The sequence below is a fragment of the Bufo gargarizans genome, chromosome 1, assembly GCF_014858855.1.
Source record: "Bufo gargarizans isolate SCDJY-AF-19 chromosome 1, ASM1485885v1, whole genome shotgun sequence".
NCBI lineage: Eukaryota > Metazoa > Chordata > Amphibia > Anura > Bufonidae > Bufo > Bufo gargarizans.
Genome location: NC_058080.1, coordinates 713870304 through 713890668, shown reverse-complemented (window position 1 = coordinate 713890668; position 20365 = coordinate 713870304). Strand labels below are relative to the sequence as shown.

The 20365-nt window shown below is 41.7% G+C and overlaps 1 protein-coding gene across 1 annotated transcript in view; it reads right to left on the bottom strand.

Annotated features, from left to right (window-relative positions):
* Window positions 1–10020: 10020 nt before the first annotated feature.
* Window positions 10021–20365, bottom strand: part of RNF165 (ring finger protein 165) — a 93047-nt gene continuing 82702 nt past the window's right edge. The window contains exons 5-7 of the mRNA XM_044292626.1: window positions 13427–13522; window positions 12601–12707; window positions 10021–11489 (exon numbers count right to left, since the gene is read on the bottom strand). Coding sequence (XP_044148561.1) covers window positions 11372–11489; window positions 12601–12707; window positions 13427–13522 — 321 coding nt within the window. The 3' untranslated portion in view covers window positions 10021–11371. The remainder of the gene's footprint in view (window positions 11490–12600; window positions 12708–13426; window positions 13523–20365) is intronic.

Sequence of the window (20365 nt, the reverse complement as noted above, 5' to 3'; positions counted from 1 at the left end):
TAACTCTGGAGAATTCCTCTCTATTATGTAGCAGCAGGAATAGAGAGCTGTTTATGAGGCCGACACATCAGAGGAGGAAAGAAATAGATTTCTGCGTTAGGCAGCAGGAGGTGTCATAATGATGCATCTAATTAATGTGATATTAACTGAAACGAAATGTTGTTCCTGATTACACGGCTAATTATGCATTACCTGCTCATCTGCTGATTGCGTCAGATGGATCTATATGTGGAAACTGTGACTGCACTGCCAGATATGCGTTCTCCAATGTCACCCTGTGCACAAGGAGAGACATCCTGGGGCTTCTCCTCAACGTGACCCAACTGACCAACAAGACTCACCATCTGTGGTTGTCTAAGCTTGTCATACGAATTAACGTCAGCCGAACCCCGATTTCGGGCCCTGTAATGTTAAGGAGGTGTCATGCGTTTCCCTTGACAGCAGATGAAGGGTTGGGCCAGGGGTGGACTTGTCATAGACTCTACAGGGAAACTTCCCGGTGGGCTGATGCCCAGGGTGCCACCTGAGCCCTCCTCACAACCACCAGCCCCTCCTGCTTCCTCAATTGAACTGTATTGCCACCCTAAGGCAACTGGAGTAGGAGGACAGGACGTGGCGGGTGGAGCGGGCCACCACAGAGGGGCAGTTTTTGGGGATGTATTTTGTGCTGTTGCTGGCAGTATTTTGTGACGGACTGTGGTATTTGGCTCTGCTGGGGCGGTCTAATGTGCTGCAACATGGTATTGCCGGCCCCGCCTACTTCTGTTGACTCTACCTTTTGTCACTTTGGGCCCCACTACAAAATAGGGCCACTTTTCGTTTTTTCTAGGGCCTCTTTAAGTTCCAAGTCTGCCCCTGGATCGGGCTGTTGGATGTCAATAGAGAAGAGCGAAGTATTCCCAAATTCGATTTGGCTGCTCTGCCGAACTTTACCAAAAAATTAGCTTTGCACATTGATTTTCACATTTCTATGTAAGTGGTGGGTGCAATTGCGATTGCGCCGTTCCCCGTCATCTTGATTGAAGATCTGGCGCAAAATCTTGCGCCGCCCATGATGACACCATCACGTCGGATGGCGTGGTGACATCATATGTCACCGCGCACAGGATTTCGTGTAAGATCTTCCAGAAAGATGGCGGCGGCCGGCCTATCGCGAGCAAATTGATCATATGTCTGACAGAGGAATGATCCCTGTTTTAGGACACCTGCACATTCAGCGGAGCCAAGCATGCATGTACATGGGGGGGTCAGCCAACAGCGATGTAAAGTGTATGGCCAGCTTCAGATCCTACACAATATCTGCCCTGTTAAACATCATGTCATTGAACAAGGTCACATCAAGGTTGGTGGAACAAGGCAAATGCTGGGCGGGTGATTGGATAAGAGGTTACGGAGCTGACTCTCCCATGTATTTGAGACGTGCTGGAGGGGATTGGGTAGGGTGGTTAAGGTCCCTGAGAAAATCCCTTTCTACTCTCCTTGTAAGGGCTCATGCACACGAACGTATTTTCTTTCCGTGTCCATTCCGTTTTTTTTACCAACCATATGCGGAACCATTCATTTTAATGGGTCCGCAAAAAAAAACTTAAAGGGATTCTGTCACCAAGTTTTGGGTTATAGAGATGCGGACATGCATGGCTAGATCGCCGCTAGCATGTCCGCAATATACCTGTCCTATAGGCTTTTATTTTCTTTAAAAAAGGATTTTATAGATATGTAAATTAGTCTTGTATGTGTCCAAGGGGCTGTACTAACCTTCCTGGTGCCCAGCCGTGCCCAGCCACGCCCGCCTGTGAAGGAGCCCAGCACCGCCTATGTCCTCCGAATCTCCTCCTTTCATCAACGATAGATTGCCGTAATCTCGCAATGCGCGAGCTCGCGCATGCGCAGTTCTTTCCCTGAGGCTGATGCCAGCACAGGGAAGGGACACTATACCGGCACTGCGCATGCGCAAGCTCGCGCATCGCGAGATTACGGCAATCTATCGTTGATGAAAGGAGGAGATTCGGAGGACATAGGTGGTGCTGGGCTCCTTCACAGGCGGGCGTGGCTGGGCACGGCTGGGCACCAGGAAGGTTCGTACAGCCCCTTGGACACCTACAAGATTAATTTACATATCTCTAAAATCCTTTTTTAAAGAAAATAAAAGCCATATAGGACAGGTATATTGCGGACATGCTAGCGGCGATCTAGCCGTGCATGTCCGCATCTCTATAGCCTAAAACTTGGTGACAGAATCCCTTTAAGTTACTCCGTGTGTCTTCTGTTTCCATATGTCCGTTCTGCCCAAAAAAATTGTCCTATTATTATCTGCATTACAGACAAGGATAGGACTGTTCTATTAGGGGCCAGCTGTTCCATTCCACAAAATACGAAATGCACACGGACGACATCCGTATTTTTTGTGGATCCGTTTTTTGTCGACCGCAAAATACATCCGGTCGTGTGCATGAGGCCTAATTCAGGAAGACAAACCAGCAATGTTTTATTTTGGAAACCCCCTTTAATAAGATCTGTCAACAGCAAGCCTCCTTGTTGATGGTTTCCAGTAAAAACTATTTTTTTTATACACTTTCTGCATGGAAAAAAATTGAAAACAGTGAAAAGGCGATGTTGATATGTAGAAGGAAAGATTTCGAATAGGTCCAAGGTATGGCGTCAATTTGAGAACATCCTCCCACCGATTCTCCCCCAAAGCGATTCCCCCTTTATATCTCCATGGGCCCATTCTCCATCTATAAGTATCCGTGCTGCTGTGCGGTATAAATATTGGAAGTGAACAATTCAGGCATACACAAGAGCTGCACAGAAAAAGGTAACAAAATAAAATAATAAAAAATAAAACTGAAATAAATAGTAAGCAATGCAATTGGATTTATTAGTTATAAATAAAGTACAAAAAATTCCACAAAATGTGAATCGAAGCAAGTACACAATTTCTAATGTCTCCTTTGTAATGCACTATTGCTTTCATATTGATAATAATAATAAATAATTTTCTAGCATTTTTTATTCTCGCCTTTTTGACTTTTTTTTTTTTTACTATAAAATATTCTATATGTAACAAAATGTTCCACCACAGCAAATCAGACAGCAGTAGAGATCACAAAACCGAGAATGACCATTCCTCTCACCCACATTATTAAACAATTACACAAGGAATTTTATTTTCTTTTTTTCTCTCTTTGTGTTTAAGTTTGAGTCGGAAAAACTATTTGGCCACTGCACTCGTAGGATGCATAAAATGTAATGATGGCGGGCGACACCTCACCGACAACTTCTGTCACTTGACGGGTAACAGAAAAGCTAATAGAAAGTCACACAGTCCTGCTACTGACAGACGGATGTGGCCAGATACAGATGTAGCCAATGTTAACTTGAAAGTGTCCCTGTTGATGTTTGCTACATCCGTAGACAGATGCATAGATATGAAATGGAGAATAGATGGATATATAGATAAACATCTAGGTGGAGAGATACATAGATGTTGCAAAGCCATTGAAAAGGTCAAGTTAATGTTTGCTACATCTGTAGATAGATGATAGATTAGATAGATAGATAGATAGGAGATAGATAGATAGATAGATATGAAATAGATAGAGATAGATAGATAGATAAATAGATAGATATGTGAGATAGATAGATAGATACCATAGATAGATAGATAATAAATAATGATAGAGCTGTCCAGTGACTGATGTTGGCAGGGTTAGTATTTAGTGTCCCTGTATATGGCAGCTATGGTTGTTCCACACCAGGTGATGGGATTTTTGGTAATGGAGGGTGTAATCAGAGTGACCCCCCCTCTCGGATATGTCCATATTACTGCGCCACTTATCAGTGCTCCTGATTTGCAGGCAGTAATTGAAAGCTTGTGTCGTCCGGCCCCCCCGCCGCCCCCTTGTTGAGACCTTGGTTCCCCATCTCCAGTGTTTGCTCTTCAAGTATAAAATGAACGTCATGTTCTCCACTTTATATATCCGCCATTATATAAAATGAAAAGTGAGGCACTGACTACATTTCCAGTACATTGAATGTAAAAAACATTAGATCAACATAAATTGTAGATGTAGCAGAGCTGAACCAGTCCTTTAACTATTTGGAGCTACATCATTAGTAATAATGCAGTAGGGTGAACCACAATTTTTTGGTAAAACTGCAGAGAACACACACGATGACAAACTCCGCTCTACTACATTTGCATCTTCCATAGGTGTAATTACAAGGTTTTCCAGGAATTCTATATTCGATTGGGGAGGTCCAACTCCAGACAGGGGCATCTGAGCGCTGCGCCCACTGAATAGTATACCAAGCACAGCGCCTGACGTTGTATAGTGGCTGTATTTGGGATTGCAGCTCAATGCCATTGACTTGAATAGGGCTGGGCTACGCGTGACTGATGGATGCCGTGTCACTGGCCAAGAAAGAGGCAGAGTCCCACCGATCCCGAGGATAGGTCATTGATAATTAATCCAATGATACATAAATTGTAGTTCTTGCAGTTATTGTCTAATATGTAATACAGTAAAATGAATAAATATGTGCCCCCCTGTCCAAAGCCAAATGAGTGACAAATGGCCGACAAAAAAGAAAAATAAATTACAAAAACGAGCTTCGTAAAGACTTGATTATATAACTTTTAATTATACAAATTCCAAGTGACAAATGAGATTGTAGAGAGCGCTTGGCATTGTTTTCTACCCTCCTCGCGCTTGTCTGGAGAACAGTACATTGGTATGACAACAATACAAGCCATTATCAAAGCCGACAGAAGTGGCGCCTTAAAAACCCGCTCTGTGTGACGCTCTGAGATTAGAATAATTGGATTTTTACATTAACTTTGCTCTTACTCATTTCAAAGTGAGAACATTACATTTTCCACCAGGTTGCTGGATAAATTAGTCATATTTTACCCTATTACTGCGGGATGACTCTTTGGTTCTTCAAGGGAAATGCAGTTTATTTGTATTATGAAGAGCTATAGACCGGTGAGACATAAAGTATTCATGGATGGCACAATCATTTTCTGCCTTTACAATTTAAAGGGGAACCTGAGATTCCCATTGTAGGATTGTTCATTGAGTTTCCTATAAAAAAAAAAGCAATTTGGACATCATGGATCCATTGCCTAGCTACAGATGATACGGCCTACAGGAGACAACACTGGATTGTCGTGATCCAACACTGACTCTCCACTTCTCTGCTCTTATTGAAATAGAGGGGCCAGTTTCTTTAAGGAAAACAATTTATACTCTAAAGATCAACTGATCACTCAAGTTCTTGGTTTCTTTAAGGAAAACTATTTATACTCTAAAGATCAACTGATCACTCAAGTTCTTGGTTTCTTTAGGAAAACAATTTATGCTCTAAAGATCAACTGATCACTCAAGATTGACTAGTGATGAGGTTATATTCAACCACACATTTATCCTGCAGTGGCCACTACTGGGGAAAAGTAGTATTACAGGTCGCTCATTGAAATGAACTTCAAAAGGGTTTTCCAGAACTTAGATATTGATGACCTATCTTGAGGATAGGTCATCAATATCAGATGGGTGGGAGTCCAGGTGTTGGGCAACTGCCAGTGCCAGAAACTATATACTGTTGATAGAGTCTTCCATTCATTGTAGTTTCCAACACTGGCCTTCTGCAGCTAAGCTCCCATTCACTTGAATGGCCACTTCACAGTGGATGAAACCGTCTGCTTCCAGCTCCTTCCATTGTATAGTGGTCTGCACCTGACTCTAACAGCTGATTGTTGGGGTTGCTGGGTATTGATGACCTATCCCGAGGACAGGTTATCAATATATGTCCTGGGAAGTCCCTTTAATATTGAACCAATTATGGGTTGGGTCCTCCAGAGTGGCTGGACACCATATGACTTCTATCTGCCCTAACAGGACATAACCATAGGTGGTATGTTTATGAGACAACCACTCTAAAACTCCCCAGAAAATGCTAATAGTGAATCATTTTATATATGTCCCATGGCCAATGAACAACAATTATCACTGATTACAAAAACGGGACTGCTGATGTGTATGGCATGGTAGTGCTTGCTCCCAACCACCACCCCATTCACTTCTGTGGGAAGGCTGGAAACAACCGAGTACTGGACTTGATGGTCCCATACACAGTGAATGGAGTGCTCCATTTAGACATGGAACTTGTGGACCCACATTCTTGAAGGTCCCAACGGTTTGACCCCCAACAATCATGCATTTGTCACCTATCCTGTGAATAGGTGCTGAATGTGGAGCAGCTCTTTTAATATAAACTCTCTTGTAATATGAACTATTGTCTCCCTAGGCAGAAAATTCAGAGCTGACAACCACCATAGGCAGCCATTATAAATTTATTGTCACCTTTGTCTTGGCAGCTCAATCATCTGGAAGTCCCACCCCTTTAGCCCCTACTTGTGGCTGTCCACATGAACCCGTGTGATCTGCTCCACAGTAAATGTTGGGCGCTATAGTTTGTGGGTCGTGGAGCTGATGGAAGAAATAAGCAATTTTTTTCTGCAATGGGTGTCGATTCGAACTATGACAAAAAACGAGGCAAGAAACCTTCCTTTTCATAAATAAACATCAGTTTAGTTCAGTATACTACACTGCATGGGTATGTGCAGCTTGCATGACATCACTGTAAAATATGTGCATATATTCAAGTGATAGCAGCTTCATGTGACATACATGTTACTTGTAAAAGACAAAAAACTTGAAAACTCTCTATAGAGAGCAAATGGCACTGCCATGGAAGGGTGCACAATAACTTCCACAGTCCTTCCACTGGTTTGAAATCGTAGCAGATTTTAAGACTGGTATTATCTATACTGTACATATTGTATTTTACCAATCAACTATACTTTATATATTGTATACCTTTTTGTATAATTTTCCTATAAATAACCATAATAGTCATTAGAAATCACCTCACTGACTTTGGTTCTTCTCTTCTGTATCCATTGCAGCAAACAAACCTTGAAATCCAAAAATAGAGCTTAACCCCCCCCCAAAAAAACAAAAAAACCTCTTAGGATGTCATTCAGAAATTACTAGAGGGAGTGGTTGTGGCCCCATTAATGGTGCTCAGAAATTCCTAAAGATACTCATTGAGATCACTGGTGTTTCAAAGAAATTGAACATTTTTGAGCTATAATTAAGACTTTGTTTTCTCTCAAAAAAATAAAATAAAATAAATATCCAGTGGTTAAAATTTTTATTCAGCCATTTAATATATTTTTGGAAACCTGGGTGACAATGAAAAATGTTGCTATTACTGTTCCCATGAGTGGTGTCACCCGGAGTCCCTAATAGCAAACAATCAAGAATATCAATTAGAACAGGGATGCCCAACCTTTGGCCCTCCAGCTGTTGCAAAACTACAGCTCCCATCATGCCCTAAGAGCCTACAGCTTTCAGCCTACAACAGGGCATGGTGGGAGTTGTAGTTTTACAACAGCTGGAGGGCCGCAGGTTGGGCATCCCTAAATTAGAACAATAATGTTGGCCCTGTGGACCACCACTTCATTTTCAAATAGATCTCAATCAGAAGTTTCTGAAAAGTATTTTTTAATGACTTAACAAAAGAGGGCGACTTAAAGGGATTGTCCACTTTTTACAATCACATTTTGTTAAAATTTCACCAAAATGAAGTTGATCACACTTTGTACCAGACCTATAGTGATCAGTTGGGAAATCTGGCAGCAAGTGTTCAATTTTCCCTGCAGAGCCACCACAGGGCAAATTAAGTATTACACGATACCTGTTGAAATTAATGGGTTGGGTCCTCCAGAGTCCGAGATGTTCTTCTAGACGTTCTCTGCTCTGGTTAATTGATGAAATTTCAGAATGAGACAACCCCTTTAAGGAATTCTCTTTATTTTACCTAATGCCTACAGAGTTTTTTGTTGTTGTTTTTTTATCGAGTTGCTTTCCACCCAGGTATTCCAATAATAATTTGCAAAGAATTTCTTTTTGTCAACGTTCTGTTTGGCTTCAAGTTTGTTGTACAAGAATTATTTAATAGACAGTGAGGAAAGTGAAATGGTCATCTCGGTTCGATTATGAGTGCAAATAATATGTATATGTGCTAAACACGTCCACTATATTGCAGTTATCCACTAGGTCACAGCATACAGAATCGAAGGTTTGCATTCGTAAGGAATGTATCCAAGATTACAGCACCACAGTAATACAGTTCATAATCACACACCCTGAATTATTATTACTTGTTTTTTTGTTTTTTTCCCCACAAGATAAAGATTTCATTTGTTTAAAAGTTACTATCACATGCAAAGCATTCCAGTCCAGAGCAATGCAAAATATGAGGTAATAGGAGTTATGTATATTTATAGATATCCATATATTAAAAAAAATTAGTATCGTCTCTAAATAAATAAATTATAATTAAAAAGGCCAAAACAACTATAAAAATAATTAAATAAGAACCCACAAAAAAGTCTACAAGTTAGTCATAAATTATGATTGTTAAATATAAGGCATTGAAACTCACAAAACCCTGTAAACTATCAACAGCTGATTCCTATGAACTCGAAAAAATCGCTCTACAGTGTCGTATTCTCACGAGATATTTAACACATGGAACCCTATACACCAATACGATCTGCGACGTTACGCTTTACCATCAAGGGTTTCATACACACACATAGACTTCCATTAAAAACTTGGTGCTTTTGCTTTTGTCGTTGCTTTTTTTGTTATTTTTTTTTCCCTTTTTGTTTTTTAGAAAAAATGTGCTTGTTCATTAGGCAATAATGTAATACTTTTTTCCATCCTAAAACATTCTAATGGGCTCTAGATTTTATGCACTGATTGTTCCAGGCTCAAGGGGGGGGGGGGGGCGGTCTGTGATCCTGTGTGTAACAGACGCTTCTTCATATTTGTGGTTTAAGGTTTGCTCTGCTAATGCTGGAAGGGGTTGCGCAAAACCCCATGGCCATCCCACTACACTGCCTAGCCTAATACCCCATGGCCTTCCCCCTTCACGCCCTGTAAATTGTTCTTGTGATTAGACAGGTAGCCATAGACATAACAAATTCAACCTGACTTCATTTTTATGATGGTCATATATATTTTGCTTTAATCAGAATGGTTCTCTCAGTATGACTGAATGTTCTTGGGAAATTGTTAGTTGATTGCTGGAACAGATCTCTCACTAAGGGCCATGTCATTTATTAATAAAGTCTGCCCTGACTTGGGAGGCCCTTAAGGTCTGGAGATTCTGACCTTTGGACCCTTTCCTAAGGAATTGACTGACCATGTGTTAGACGTCCCATCATATGCTTCACTGCACTTCAATGCAAGAAAAGGCCGGCAATTCTCAATCTCCTGACCGTGGCACGTCCCTGATGTGAGAGAAGGTTCTCCTGAGTCATGGCTTGTCAGACTTCATTAACAAAATCAGGCTATGACAGATGGTACTTTAGCAGCCAAGTAAGTTTTTGAAGTCTGTACCATACAGTCTTCAAGCAATGGAGGAGACATTTTATGCGTCTTTTACCACTGCAGACCAAATATTGATTTGATCTCAGACACATCAGGTGATTTATGTCTATGGCTACCTTCATTTGGGCTCCTTTTCAAGACTGTTGACTTTTTGGGGTTAGTCCATTGAGGTCAAAGGCGTTTGAGCCGGTAGGGGACTAATATTTGTCCATCTCTGGTCTCCATGAAAATAATGATAAAGCAAAGGTATAGGTTCAGTATATCTTGGGAAACTTGTAATCTAGGGATAGATCTCAATATCTATTCATCAATGTCCTATGGTACAAAAAGAGTTACATGCAGCCAGGGGCGTAGCTATAGGGGGTGCAGAGGTAGCAGTTGCTACCGGGCTCAGCAGCATGAGGGGGTCCAAAGACCCTTGTGACACATAAGAAAACACTGGTATAATAGAAATGCTGGTCAAGTTACACCTCTCGTTGGAGGGAAGGGGTTAGGTCAATAATTTGGCATGGGGAGGTGGGGGGCATTTAAATTTTCGCCTTGGGCAGCATGAAGGCTATGTGCTTCTCTGCCCCTGGCCACAAAGCACTGAGGGAAGGGGGGCCCAAACTGAACTCTTGCAGGGCCCATGAGCCTTTAGATACGCCCCTGCATGCAGCAGTGGGTACTATTCCCCTACTACTAAGTAGGTAATTTTTTTTTCTTACAATTAATTTTTTATGCAAGCTCTAAAGGGGGAAACATTTTTTTACATTTTTTTAATTCTTCAAAAATGGTATGTGTTACGTACTATGGAATGTGAAATGGGTTGTAGAGAAGTTACAAAAAAATGAAAAGTTTGAAAAATTAAATAAAAACTCTCTCTTGTCCTTATAGAATACATTTTGGCACCTGAACTAAAGTAGAATACAACCCATTGTAAGTTATGTAATCGCCTGATATCATGGGGTTACCAATAGATTGTGGGGTCTTGAGACTTGAGCTAATAGCAATATTAAACCAGTTATTAAATTGTCTACGTTAAGCATTTGAAAGCCCCTCACAAATGATCAGTGCAGTGCACTCAGGTCTCTTGGGGATACTGAACCATAATGATGGAGAAAATGGACTGTAGTAGCTACGGTGGGATTACGTTTTATATAATGGTCCCAGCAAAAGCAGAGTAAACCAAGGTAATCACCTGAAAAGTTGAATGTCCTTTATATAACCCTTTGTAAACATAACAAGTGTAATAAATAAATTATTTAACATAAAAGAACAAACTAAGGCTATGCATTTTCTCTATTTTTCTGTAAACAGGATTTTTTTTTCCTTTTTTTTGTAGCCTCTTATTTTGGAAGTTTGGGAAATTTTGATGTATCAACCACTATGGCTCAACCAAGCACCAAAAAAAAAATAGACAAAATGAAAAAAAATTATATATAAATAAAAAAAAAAATATTTGGTGCAAAATTAGGCTAATAGCAACATGTCCACCACAAGATGACTAGGGCATCAAACACAGAACATTTTTTTGAAATAAGCTAACATGCTCCAGATGCCGTCCACATAAATACTGTAGCTAAGTACCCCTAACTTGATTCTACTTATCGGAGAGGTATATATACAATCCTCTGAAGTGCAGGATTGGCAAGCCAGACTACCACACTAGTACCTCCAAGAGCTAGTCTCCATCTCCAGCAATCGCCCTCTTTGGCTCTAGGAAGGCCAGCTTCCAATGCAACAGGGCATTATGGCTGTTAAGATCCTCTGGTAATTGTTACATGCCCACAATTCGACTACTGAATAATGTGCTTGCAGGCTGTCCTCTAAAACAAATGGCTCAGAAGGCAAAAGTTTTGTTGCAGGCTATGGCCACGTGACCTGATAAGGAACATGGGATCCTGACAAAAGTCCTCTTTCTCTCAACTGTCTTCTCCCAGTTGCGTTTCAATGTCCACTCGGCAGATTGGACACTTCTTACTGGTCGCCAACCACTGGTCAACGCAGACTTGGTGGAACAGGTGCATGCAGGGTAACCTCCTGGTGGGGCACAAGGAGAAAATTTGTAAATTCTCATACAAAAATCTTCACCATCTGATTCAGAAGTTTAAGTTTATGGACAACTTTGGAGCATTTTTTATTATTGCATTCTACTCATCTTGGGTTAAATTTTTTTCCAAGAGGTCTTTATTAAAAATGTTGAGCAGATTGTCTTCTCCAACCATTAGTTTCACTGCCTGTGCTGGTGCTTCTAATTCTCAGTGAAATCTGTCAGAGAGCTGCTAGGACAGCTTGATCAGTAGCTTTTATCTCTTCACTCCTGACAGCTCATAAACACTCATTAGTGCTAAATTCTTATTGGCTCGATAAGAATTTGAGTTTGATAAGCATTCAGTATAATAAGTGTTTGTGAGCTATTATGGTGCATTTAGATGCTGCGAGGAGAAGCCGATTGTTGGGAAGGAAACATTCCTTCCTGACAATTGGCTGCTCCTTTACACGCAGCGATCACCTCCACAGTATGAGGACGAGGGATCGCTGCTGCTATCAGTTGTCTTCATACAAAATCATTGTTCCTGGGGATCAGAGGGCTGTTTAGATAGGACGTTCTGATGCCTAGGAATGATGACTGAGGTGAATAAGCGTTTCGCTTGTTCATCAGGTGAACTGCACCATCTATAGACGGGCAGGTTATTGGGAACGAGCATTTGTAGGAACTATAATTGTTCCCGCCAATCAGCCGGAACATTGCACAGTGTAAATCCAGCTTTAGGGAACTAGAGAAAAGGGCTACAGAATAAGCCATCAGTGCAGCTTTCTGACAGATTTCAGTGGAGCAGGAACAGTCTGAAGAGGCAGTGAACCAGAAGGCTGGAGAAGACCAAACTGTTGAAATTAGTTTTCAATGATTTTTAGCCCAAGAGAAGGAAAATCCTGAAATTCGGGATGATCACATAAGAATTAACAAAATAAGTAGTACTTATGTTGTGAAGTATATAGATTATATTATTTTAAAATATTTTATTTTCTAAAAATATATAAAAACGAGGTCAAAAATATTACAGTGGACACCACCTTGAAAAGCAGCCCTGCTCTTGGTACTGTTGTGAGTAAAGGGGAGGCTGAAAGGGGACCATGAGACACTAATTACCTCACGTCCTCTCCGTCTTCAAGCATCGATAGGCAGATTGTGCACTTTTCATCCGTGTCCGTCTCCTCCTCATCTTCTTTTGTGTCTTTTCCACCATGTGGCATTCTCTGTTAAGCAGTAAAAAATATATAAAAGAGGAAAAAGGAAATGGTTCAAAAAAATTTAAGAGAATAAGTGGGTCAAGAAGGTGAAGTGACCTGGAAGATGAAGGAGATGGGGCAAATGGGCAACTTGCAAAAATATGATATCCTCCACCAGACACATCTTTTCGGGGTAGTTTTTCCTTTTGGCTTTAGTGGATAAGGTGGTCAGGAAGGTCCCTTAACCCAAAAGAGAGCCGCAGGGTAATAATGTAGTGTATCTGTTGGGGGTCCAGGCATGAATTTTGTTTTGAAGTCTCCTCTTGACTGCCCAGTTCAGACCCACAGTGCTATGCTTTGGCCTTCCATTAGGTCATATGGGTCATAGAAGGTGGTCTCCTGCTCAAGACTTTCCTCTATAACCCAGATACACTAACAAGCAGTGGCTCTTACTGTACTTGGATGACCATTTACATTAAAGGAAACATATACTGCTGCCTTTAGACTGCACTGGATGCCGTAAGGCAAGTGAGAAACCTACGGCATCTCCCTCTTGCATAATCAGTTGTTTGCCAGGGGTTTTCGTGAGGTCATGGCCACTGGTTGTCTCTGTGGTGAGGCAACTCCTTTAAACAAGACATTTACAATTACCGATACTTCTAATATTGATCATGAAATATCATTTTGGTCATATACGTACAATGTGTGGGTTCTTGCCTGCCGTATGAAATGCGTTGGGGTCTTACCTTCTTGTACTTGTGTGGAAACGTACACCTTTCTATGATGTTCTGCACGGCTCCTCGCGTCACACTTCCCAGTCTGTCTTCTAGCTGCAGCAGTTCCTTCAATCAGAGGGACAAAGCAATTAAACATATGTCCCTATAGTTACACCAAAATCACATACCCTCAGGTGTTGCAATCCAAGGAGAGAAAATCTACTAAACAATGCTCAACTTAAAGGGACACTTAAAAACCCTTAAGATTCCCCTTCCCCATAATTCTATTCTGTCTCATAAATCTACAAAATCTTTAAAAAAAAAAAAAAAAGTTCCTGCCTAAATGTGTCCCAGTAGAAAGGCCATTTTCCCTTCTCTTCTGGACAAAATGATTGCTCAATGTAAAGCACCTGGCTGCAGCAGGAGCCCTACCCCACAGAACCCAGAAATGTTAAACCACACCCATTTTATAAGTAATTCCCCCTTCACTATGTAAAAATGCAAGGGATCAAATGGGGAATAAGACCTTAGATCACAGCAAGAAGACGTCTACAGGACGGTTAGAGGAGCATGGAGAAAATCCTGCAGGCTGACAAAAACTCTCCTTTTAGGTTTAGTGTTCCTTTAAACATGTCATGTTTCATATTGGCAATAAAAAAAATTCAAAGTGTGAATTGTTTTTCCATTTTTTTTTCACCACTGACAAGATAATAGTATGGCACAGTAATTAACAACTTTATTGGTAAAAACTGGAAAAAGTAACAAAACAAAACAAAAAAAAGCGCAAAATTGTTAAAAAGTTCTAGTAGACGAAAGACAGAGTTATAGAAAAGATTATGCAGCAATCAATGGCAAAGACTTTACTGGAACAAAGATCATCTAGGGCAATTACTAAAAGATTTTACAGTCCTTGGTATTGCAATTCCTCTGTGCTGCTGTTTTGAGAAATGAAGATATTATGGACCAAATATTTTAAGTTGATATAAGACAGAGAACTTAAATGCATAAAATGAGTCATATTTGTATTGTCTTCCCCCATATATGAATTTTTGAAAACATTTGATTCGGGCGCAAATCGATTCTGCACGAACCAAAGTTGGAGAAAGAGACAGAGACGAATCGAATAGAAACAAATCACAAAAAATTCAGGTTAGTTAGAATATAAACTTTTTGGAAAATGATGGACAAATTCTGAGCCGGTAGAATCGATTTGCTCATCCTTATATTAGATTGTTCTAGGCCTCTCCTGATCTAATCTGTGCTGCTGGTCATTCCTGGTCCTTCCAATATCTTTCACTTAATCTGTTTAACTCCGAACACATGCCTTCATTAAAGGGGTTTTCTGAGCTTTTTCATATTGATGCCCTATCCTCAGGCTAGGTCATCAATATCAGATTGGCGGTGGTCCGACACCCGGCACGCTGTGCGCACGTGCCGTCTCCCTTCTCTTTTCATGTCTGCTGCTGCTGTCCCATAGACATACAGCAGTGAGCAGGAAGTGAGATCGCATGTGCACACTGCGCGCGCCATCTCTCCGAACAACCAATCGTCGAGGGTTCAGGGTTTCGGACCCCCGCCGATCTGATATTGATGACCTATCCTGAGGATAGGTCATCAAAAGAAAAAGGTCATCAATAGAAAAAGTTGGGACAACCTCTTTAACATGAGTCGACCGGTCACTGCCTCCTATAAAATCAGGCCCCACACTTCCAGTCTGTGATCTCCCCACTTGTCTTCATTCCTCCCATCATGACGCACACACTGCCCCTCTCACATGTAGCCCTGCCCACACCGATGACATAATATAAGCGGACAGATCACTACAATCAGCACTCTCGATTTGTCACCATTCTCGTCCTCCCATCGTGACGCTGCCCCTTTCACATACGACCTGCCACATACCCCTGAGGTCAATGCCATACACAAAATAAGCAAACACTTCTCCCGCTGCTGGCATCCAGAGTGTGGTCTTTCCTACTATTTGATTTATTACCTGATGTTCGGTATCGATTCTTAACCTTTTTCAAGATTTCTGCTTGCTGTCCGTGAATGATAACCTGTATTGTGGAATAACAATCTGTCCTGGTCATGGGATGATCACATAGGCGCTTGCCTCGTCACAAGCCGTGCACCTATGTGTCCATCACAGGACAGATCCACAGAATGTAAACGATGGATGTTCCACTTGAACTAGAGCAACCAGAGATATTGAACGCCGCAAGGAATTAATACAGAAAATGTAATGGATAAATTGTCTAACTAATTATTATGCAATGAGTAAGCTTTACTACACTTATATAGTGTAGGGCACAAGCGTCTGACTGCTGGGACCCCAAATGTTCCCAAGAACGAGGACTTGGTGCCCCCAATATCAAGTTCCTGCAAAGTCATCTCGTCTGGCCCTGTCAATCAAGAAGAAGAGGGAGGGGCTGGCAGAGGAAGCAGGAGGAGCAAGGGTGCTCAAGTGGCTTGGGCCTGCCCCTGGTGCACTTAACTGCTCATTTGCATGCAGATTAAAATGGTCTTTTCTCCAGAATGTGAAAGGCATCATTACATTCAGCTGAAATAGCCCTAAAAGACACCAGGGGAGATTTATTAACACTGGTGTAAAGGGCTCCTTTAGAAAATGAAAGAAGCAACTAAGCCAGTTTTCCTTTAGACCGATTTTGATAACTCTCCCTCGTTGTGCCTGATTTATCAGTAAATTTCCCTTTAAAGTAGCACTCCCACAAAAATGTTTATTCTCTGACCTGTTAGAAAGGTACATGATGTAATCTGTAGTGAAGGCAATCTTCGCACCAGTGACTGTATTTGTGATTTATAACCTCCCTTCTGATCCTCAGCTGTGTCATGTGACCAACACAGGAAGTCAGTTACTTCTCTATTCATTCCTATGAGACTGACATTGAGGCTCCCATAGGAATACATAGAGAAGCTGGCTTCCTGTCCACACATAAGATGCTGTTTTATTTGGAGAGTCAGAGTGCTGGTCACATGACATAGCTGAGAATCAGAAGGTAGGTTATAACTCACAAATACAGTAACTGGTAAGAACATTATGTTCATTGCAGGTATCTTTCTAACAGGTCAGAAAATAAAAGCATCTCAATATGACAGCACTGTGTATATTGACATCATACATAAAATTTCTTCGCTATTAACCAGAGTGATCAGCTGCTGTAAATGGCCATTTTTGCAGGGGAAATGTGTGGCCGGATGCAGCTAGACAATAACAGCTGGGTCTCCGAAGCCTAACCTGCTGTGAATAAAACTATATGGCCTAGTCAAAACAACCAGTGCATTAAAATGTTTTTTTTTCATAAAAAAAATGGAAATCTGACCTAAGAAGGCCACATCTTTATGAAACGGAAAAATCAATATCTGAGAGTCCATACGGTATAGCAGTTATCTGTGCACTCTGTTATCATAGGCAGAGACTTAGCTCCATATAACCTATACATAACATTATTAACTGGCAGCCCGGGGGCGCAATGTCCCCGCCGATGGAGCTATTTTTATCATTATATTGAAAACCTCCCACCTATTGGATAATGCTGGATTTTCTCCTCTAAGCCTCCTCCATCAGTGAGGATATTGGTGTCATTACTCGGAATAGTTTGTCCAGAAGATTTAACATTTCATTATAAAGGCCGCAAGGAAGTCAGCGCTCTGATACTAAGCACAACGTGGTCATATTGTGTGAAATACAGAGTAAGGCCTCATTCACATCCCTGGGCTATTCCGGCACAGGGCAGCCTGCTGGATCCTCTACTTTACCACCGGATCCCCATTGACTGCAATGAGGTCTGGCGGTGATCCGGCTGATTTCTGGAATAAATACTGGGTTTGGGCACCATAATAACCATTGCATACAATGTTTTTCTGTCTATCTGACAGCTGGCATTTGCACCTAGTGATCCTAATAACCCCAGTCTAGACCTCATCGGTACATAGGGATCCTTATGACCCCAGCCTAGACCTCATCTGTACATAGGGATCCTAATGATCCCAGGCTAGACCTCATCTGTACATAGGGATCCTAATGACCCCAGCCTAGACCTCATCTGAACATAGGGATCCTAATGATCCCAGCCTAGACCTCATCTGTACATAGGGATCCTTATGACCCCAGCCTAGACCTCATCTGTACATAGGGATCCTAATGATCCCAGGCTAGACCTCATCTGTACATAGGGATCCTAATGATCCCAGGCTAGACCTCATCTGTACATAGTGATCCTAATGACCCCAGTCTAGACCTCATCTGTACATAGTGATCCTAATGACCCCAGTCTAGACCTCATCTGTACATAGTGATCCTAATGACCCTAGTCTAGACCTCATCTGTACATAGTGATCCTAATGACCCCAGTCTAGACCTCTTCTGTACATAGTGATCCAAATGACCCCAGTCTAGACCTCTTCTGTACATAGTGATCCTAATGACCCCAGTCTAGACCTCATCTGTACATAGTGATCCTAATGACCCCAGTCTAGACCTAATCACTACATAGAGATCCTAATGACCCCAGTCTAGACCTCATCTGTACATAGTGATCCTAATGACCCCAGTCTAGACCTAATCACTACATAGAGATCCTAATGACCCCAGTCTAGACCTCATCTGTACATAGTGATTCTAATGACCCCAGTCTAGACCTCATCAGTACATAGGGATCCTAATGATCCCAGTCGAGACCTCATCTGTACCTAGTGATCCTAATGACCCCAGTCTAGACCTCATCTGTACATAGTGATCCTAATGACCCCAGTCTAGACCTCATCTGTACATAGGGATCCTAATGACCTCAGTCTAGACCTCATCTGTACATAGGGATCCTATGACCCCAGTCTAGACCTAATCACTACATAGGGATCCTAATAACCCCAGTCTAGACCTCATCTGTACATAGGGATCCTAATGACCTCAGTCTAGACCCCATCTGTACATAGTGATACTAATAACCCCAGTCTAGACCTTATCTGTACATAGGGATACTAATGACCCCAGTCTAGACATCATCTGTATATAGGGATCCTAATGACCCTAGTTTAGACCTCATCTGTACATAGGAATCCTAATGACCCCAGTCTAGATCTCATCTGTACATAGGGATCCCTAATTCTAATTTTCAGTACAATCAGTAAATGGAAAGACTTCTTCCATCTGTCAGCAGATTTGTACTTATGAAACTGACTGACCTGTTACTTGTGCGCTTGGCGGCTGAAGGCATCAGTGTTGGTCCCATGTCCATGTGTGCCCGCATTGCTGAGAAAAATTATGTTTTAATATATGCAAATGAGCCTATAGGAGCAACGGGGGCGTTACCGTTACACCTAGAGGCTCAGCTCTCTCTGCGTCTGCCATGCCCTCTCCACTTTGATTGACAGGCAGTGTAAACTTGATCAGATATGTCTGGTCCTGTCAACCAAAGTGCAGAGGTTGCGGCAGTTGCAGAGAGAACAGAGCCTTCAGGTGTAACCGCAACGCCCCCGTTGCTCCTAGAGGCTCATTTGCATATATTAAAATATCATGGACAGCTAAACAGAAAGGTACCTTAAAGTGAATGATATAGGAACGGGACTAAATTGTAGGTATACATATAAGTAAGCCGCCACAAGGTAGACCCCATATCATGGACAAGTGTACAGATTACCGACCCAGGAGGAGGAAACTCAACCAGGCAGGGAGCTCCCTGTTCACCAGATAGGTTTTTGTACCCCAGTTTTGTTATTGAAATCCTTTTGCATATTTCACATTGTTACTCACATCACCAGGGAGGTGGTTTTGTATGTTTTTATCGTCCTCTATGTATGCATTCTACCACTTTTTTATTGTTATTGCGTATATTGATGTATTAATAAAGATTTACATTTGATGTACAATTATTATAGGTTTTTGTACTTTTGGTTTACCCATATGTTTATTGTGGTTTAGGCCCTCAGTATATATCTGCGGTGTTTACAGACATAGACATGTGAAAGAGGCCTACAGTATATGTTTGGAAAACCTGCTGAGTAAAAAAGATTGAAGAAGGGGAAAGGGGGGGATGCAGCTACAGCTTTCTGTCAAAAGGCTGGAGCGGGAGCGCAAATCTGATTGCTCAGACCACACAGCACAGCTCTGACATCACCCTAGGAAGACCCCTTTCCACACACACAGCAAGCATGGAGGGAGAGCATGTCTTGGGATTAACCGCAGCTGTGTGTGAATTTTAAGGTTCAGATGCCTATTTCAATATAAGATACTATGATTGGAAAGGCAGACTGACCGATTAGAGATCAATTTATGACTACTTATAGTCGATTACGTACAGACTAGTATTTTAATATAAATTAAGTCAAAGAGATAAGTGATTGCCCGGTCTATTGAGTATATGGATGGAAGGGTTGGCACTTAGGACACTAGACTGGTGGGACAGCCGATTGCTCTACAAGTAGACTAGCAGGACAGTCATTTATAAACTTGTTTGATGGATGACTAGACTGCTCCATGACACGTCACATGAGGAGCACATGCAAACTGGACCGGACACAGTGACTTTTAGACATACTTTCATGGTTGCATGGACTGTCACACACATGACTGACACCATGGATGGTGCACCTCTCATTCAGGACGTGCTAAGCTTTAGGACTGTTTATGAATGTCAGATTATCCTGAGCACATTCATTTCAAGCTGGAAGCTACTCACTTCATAGCTTTCCCTCACAGCAGATGTATGCCGCGCTGGACTGAGACCCTGGAGGGCAAGGAGATGAAGCTGCGGATAAGGGTAATTTCTGATCTCATGGACAACCTTTTAAAACAGACAGACAAGAGAAACAGTTAATTCATAAAGAACTGTTGCATCCAGCCTGACTATGAATATCGAGCAAATACCATCCACATTACTTCAGAGCTGAAGGGCTGTAAGGAGACTATCCCCAGGAGCCCCATATTCCTGTAGGTCAGGTTCTTTTTTTTTT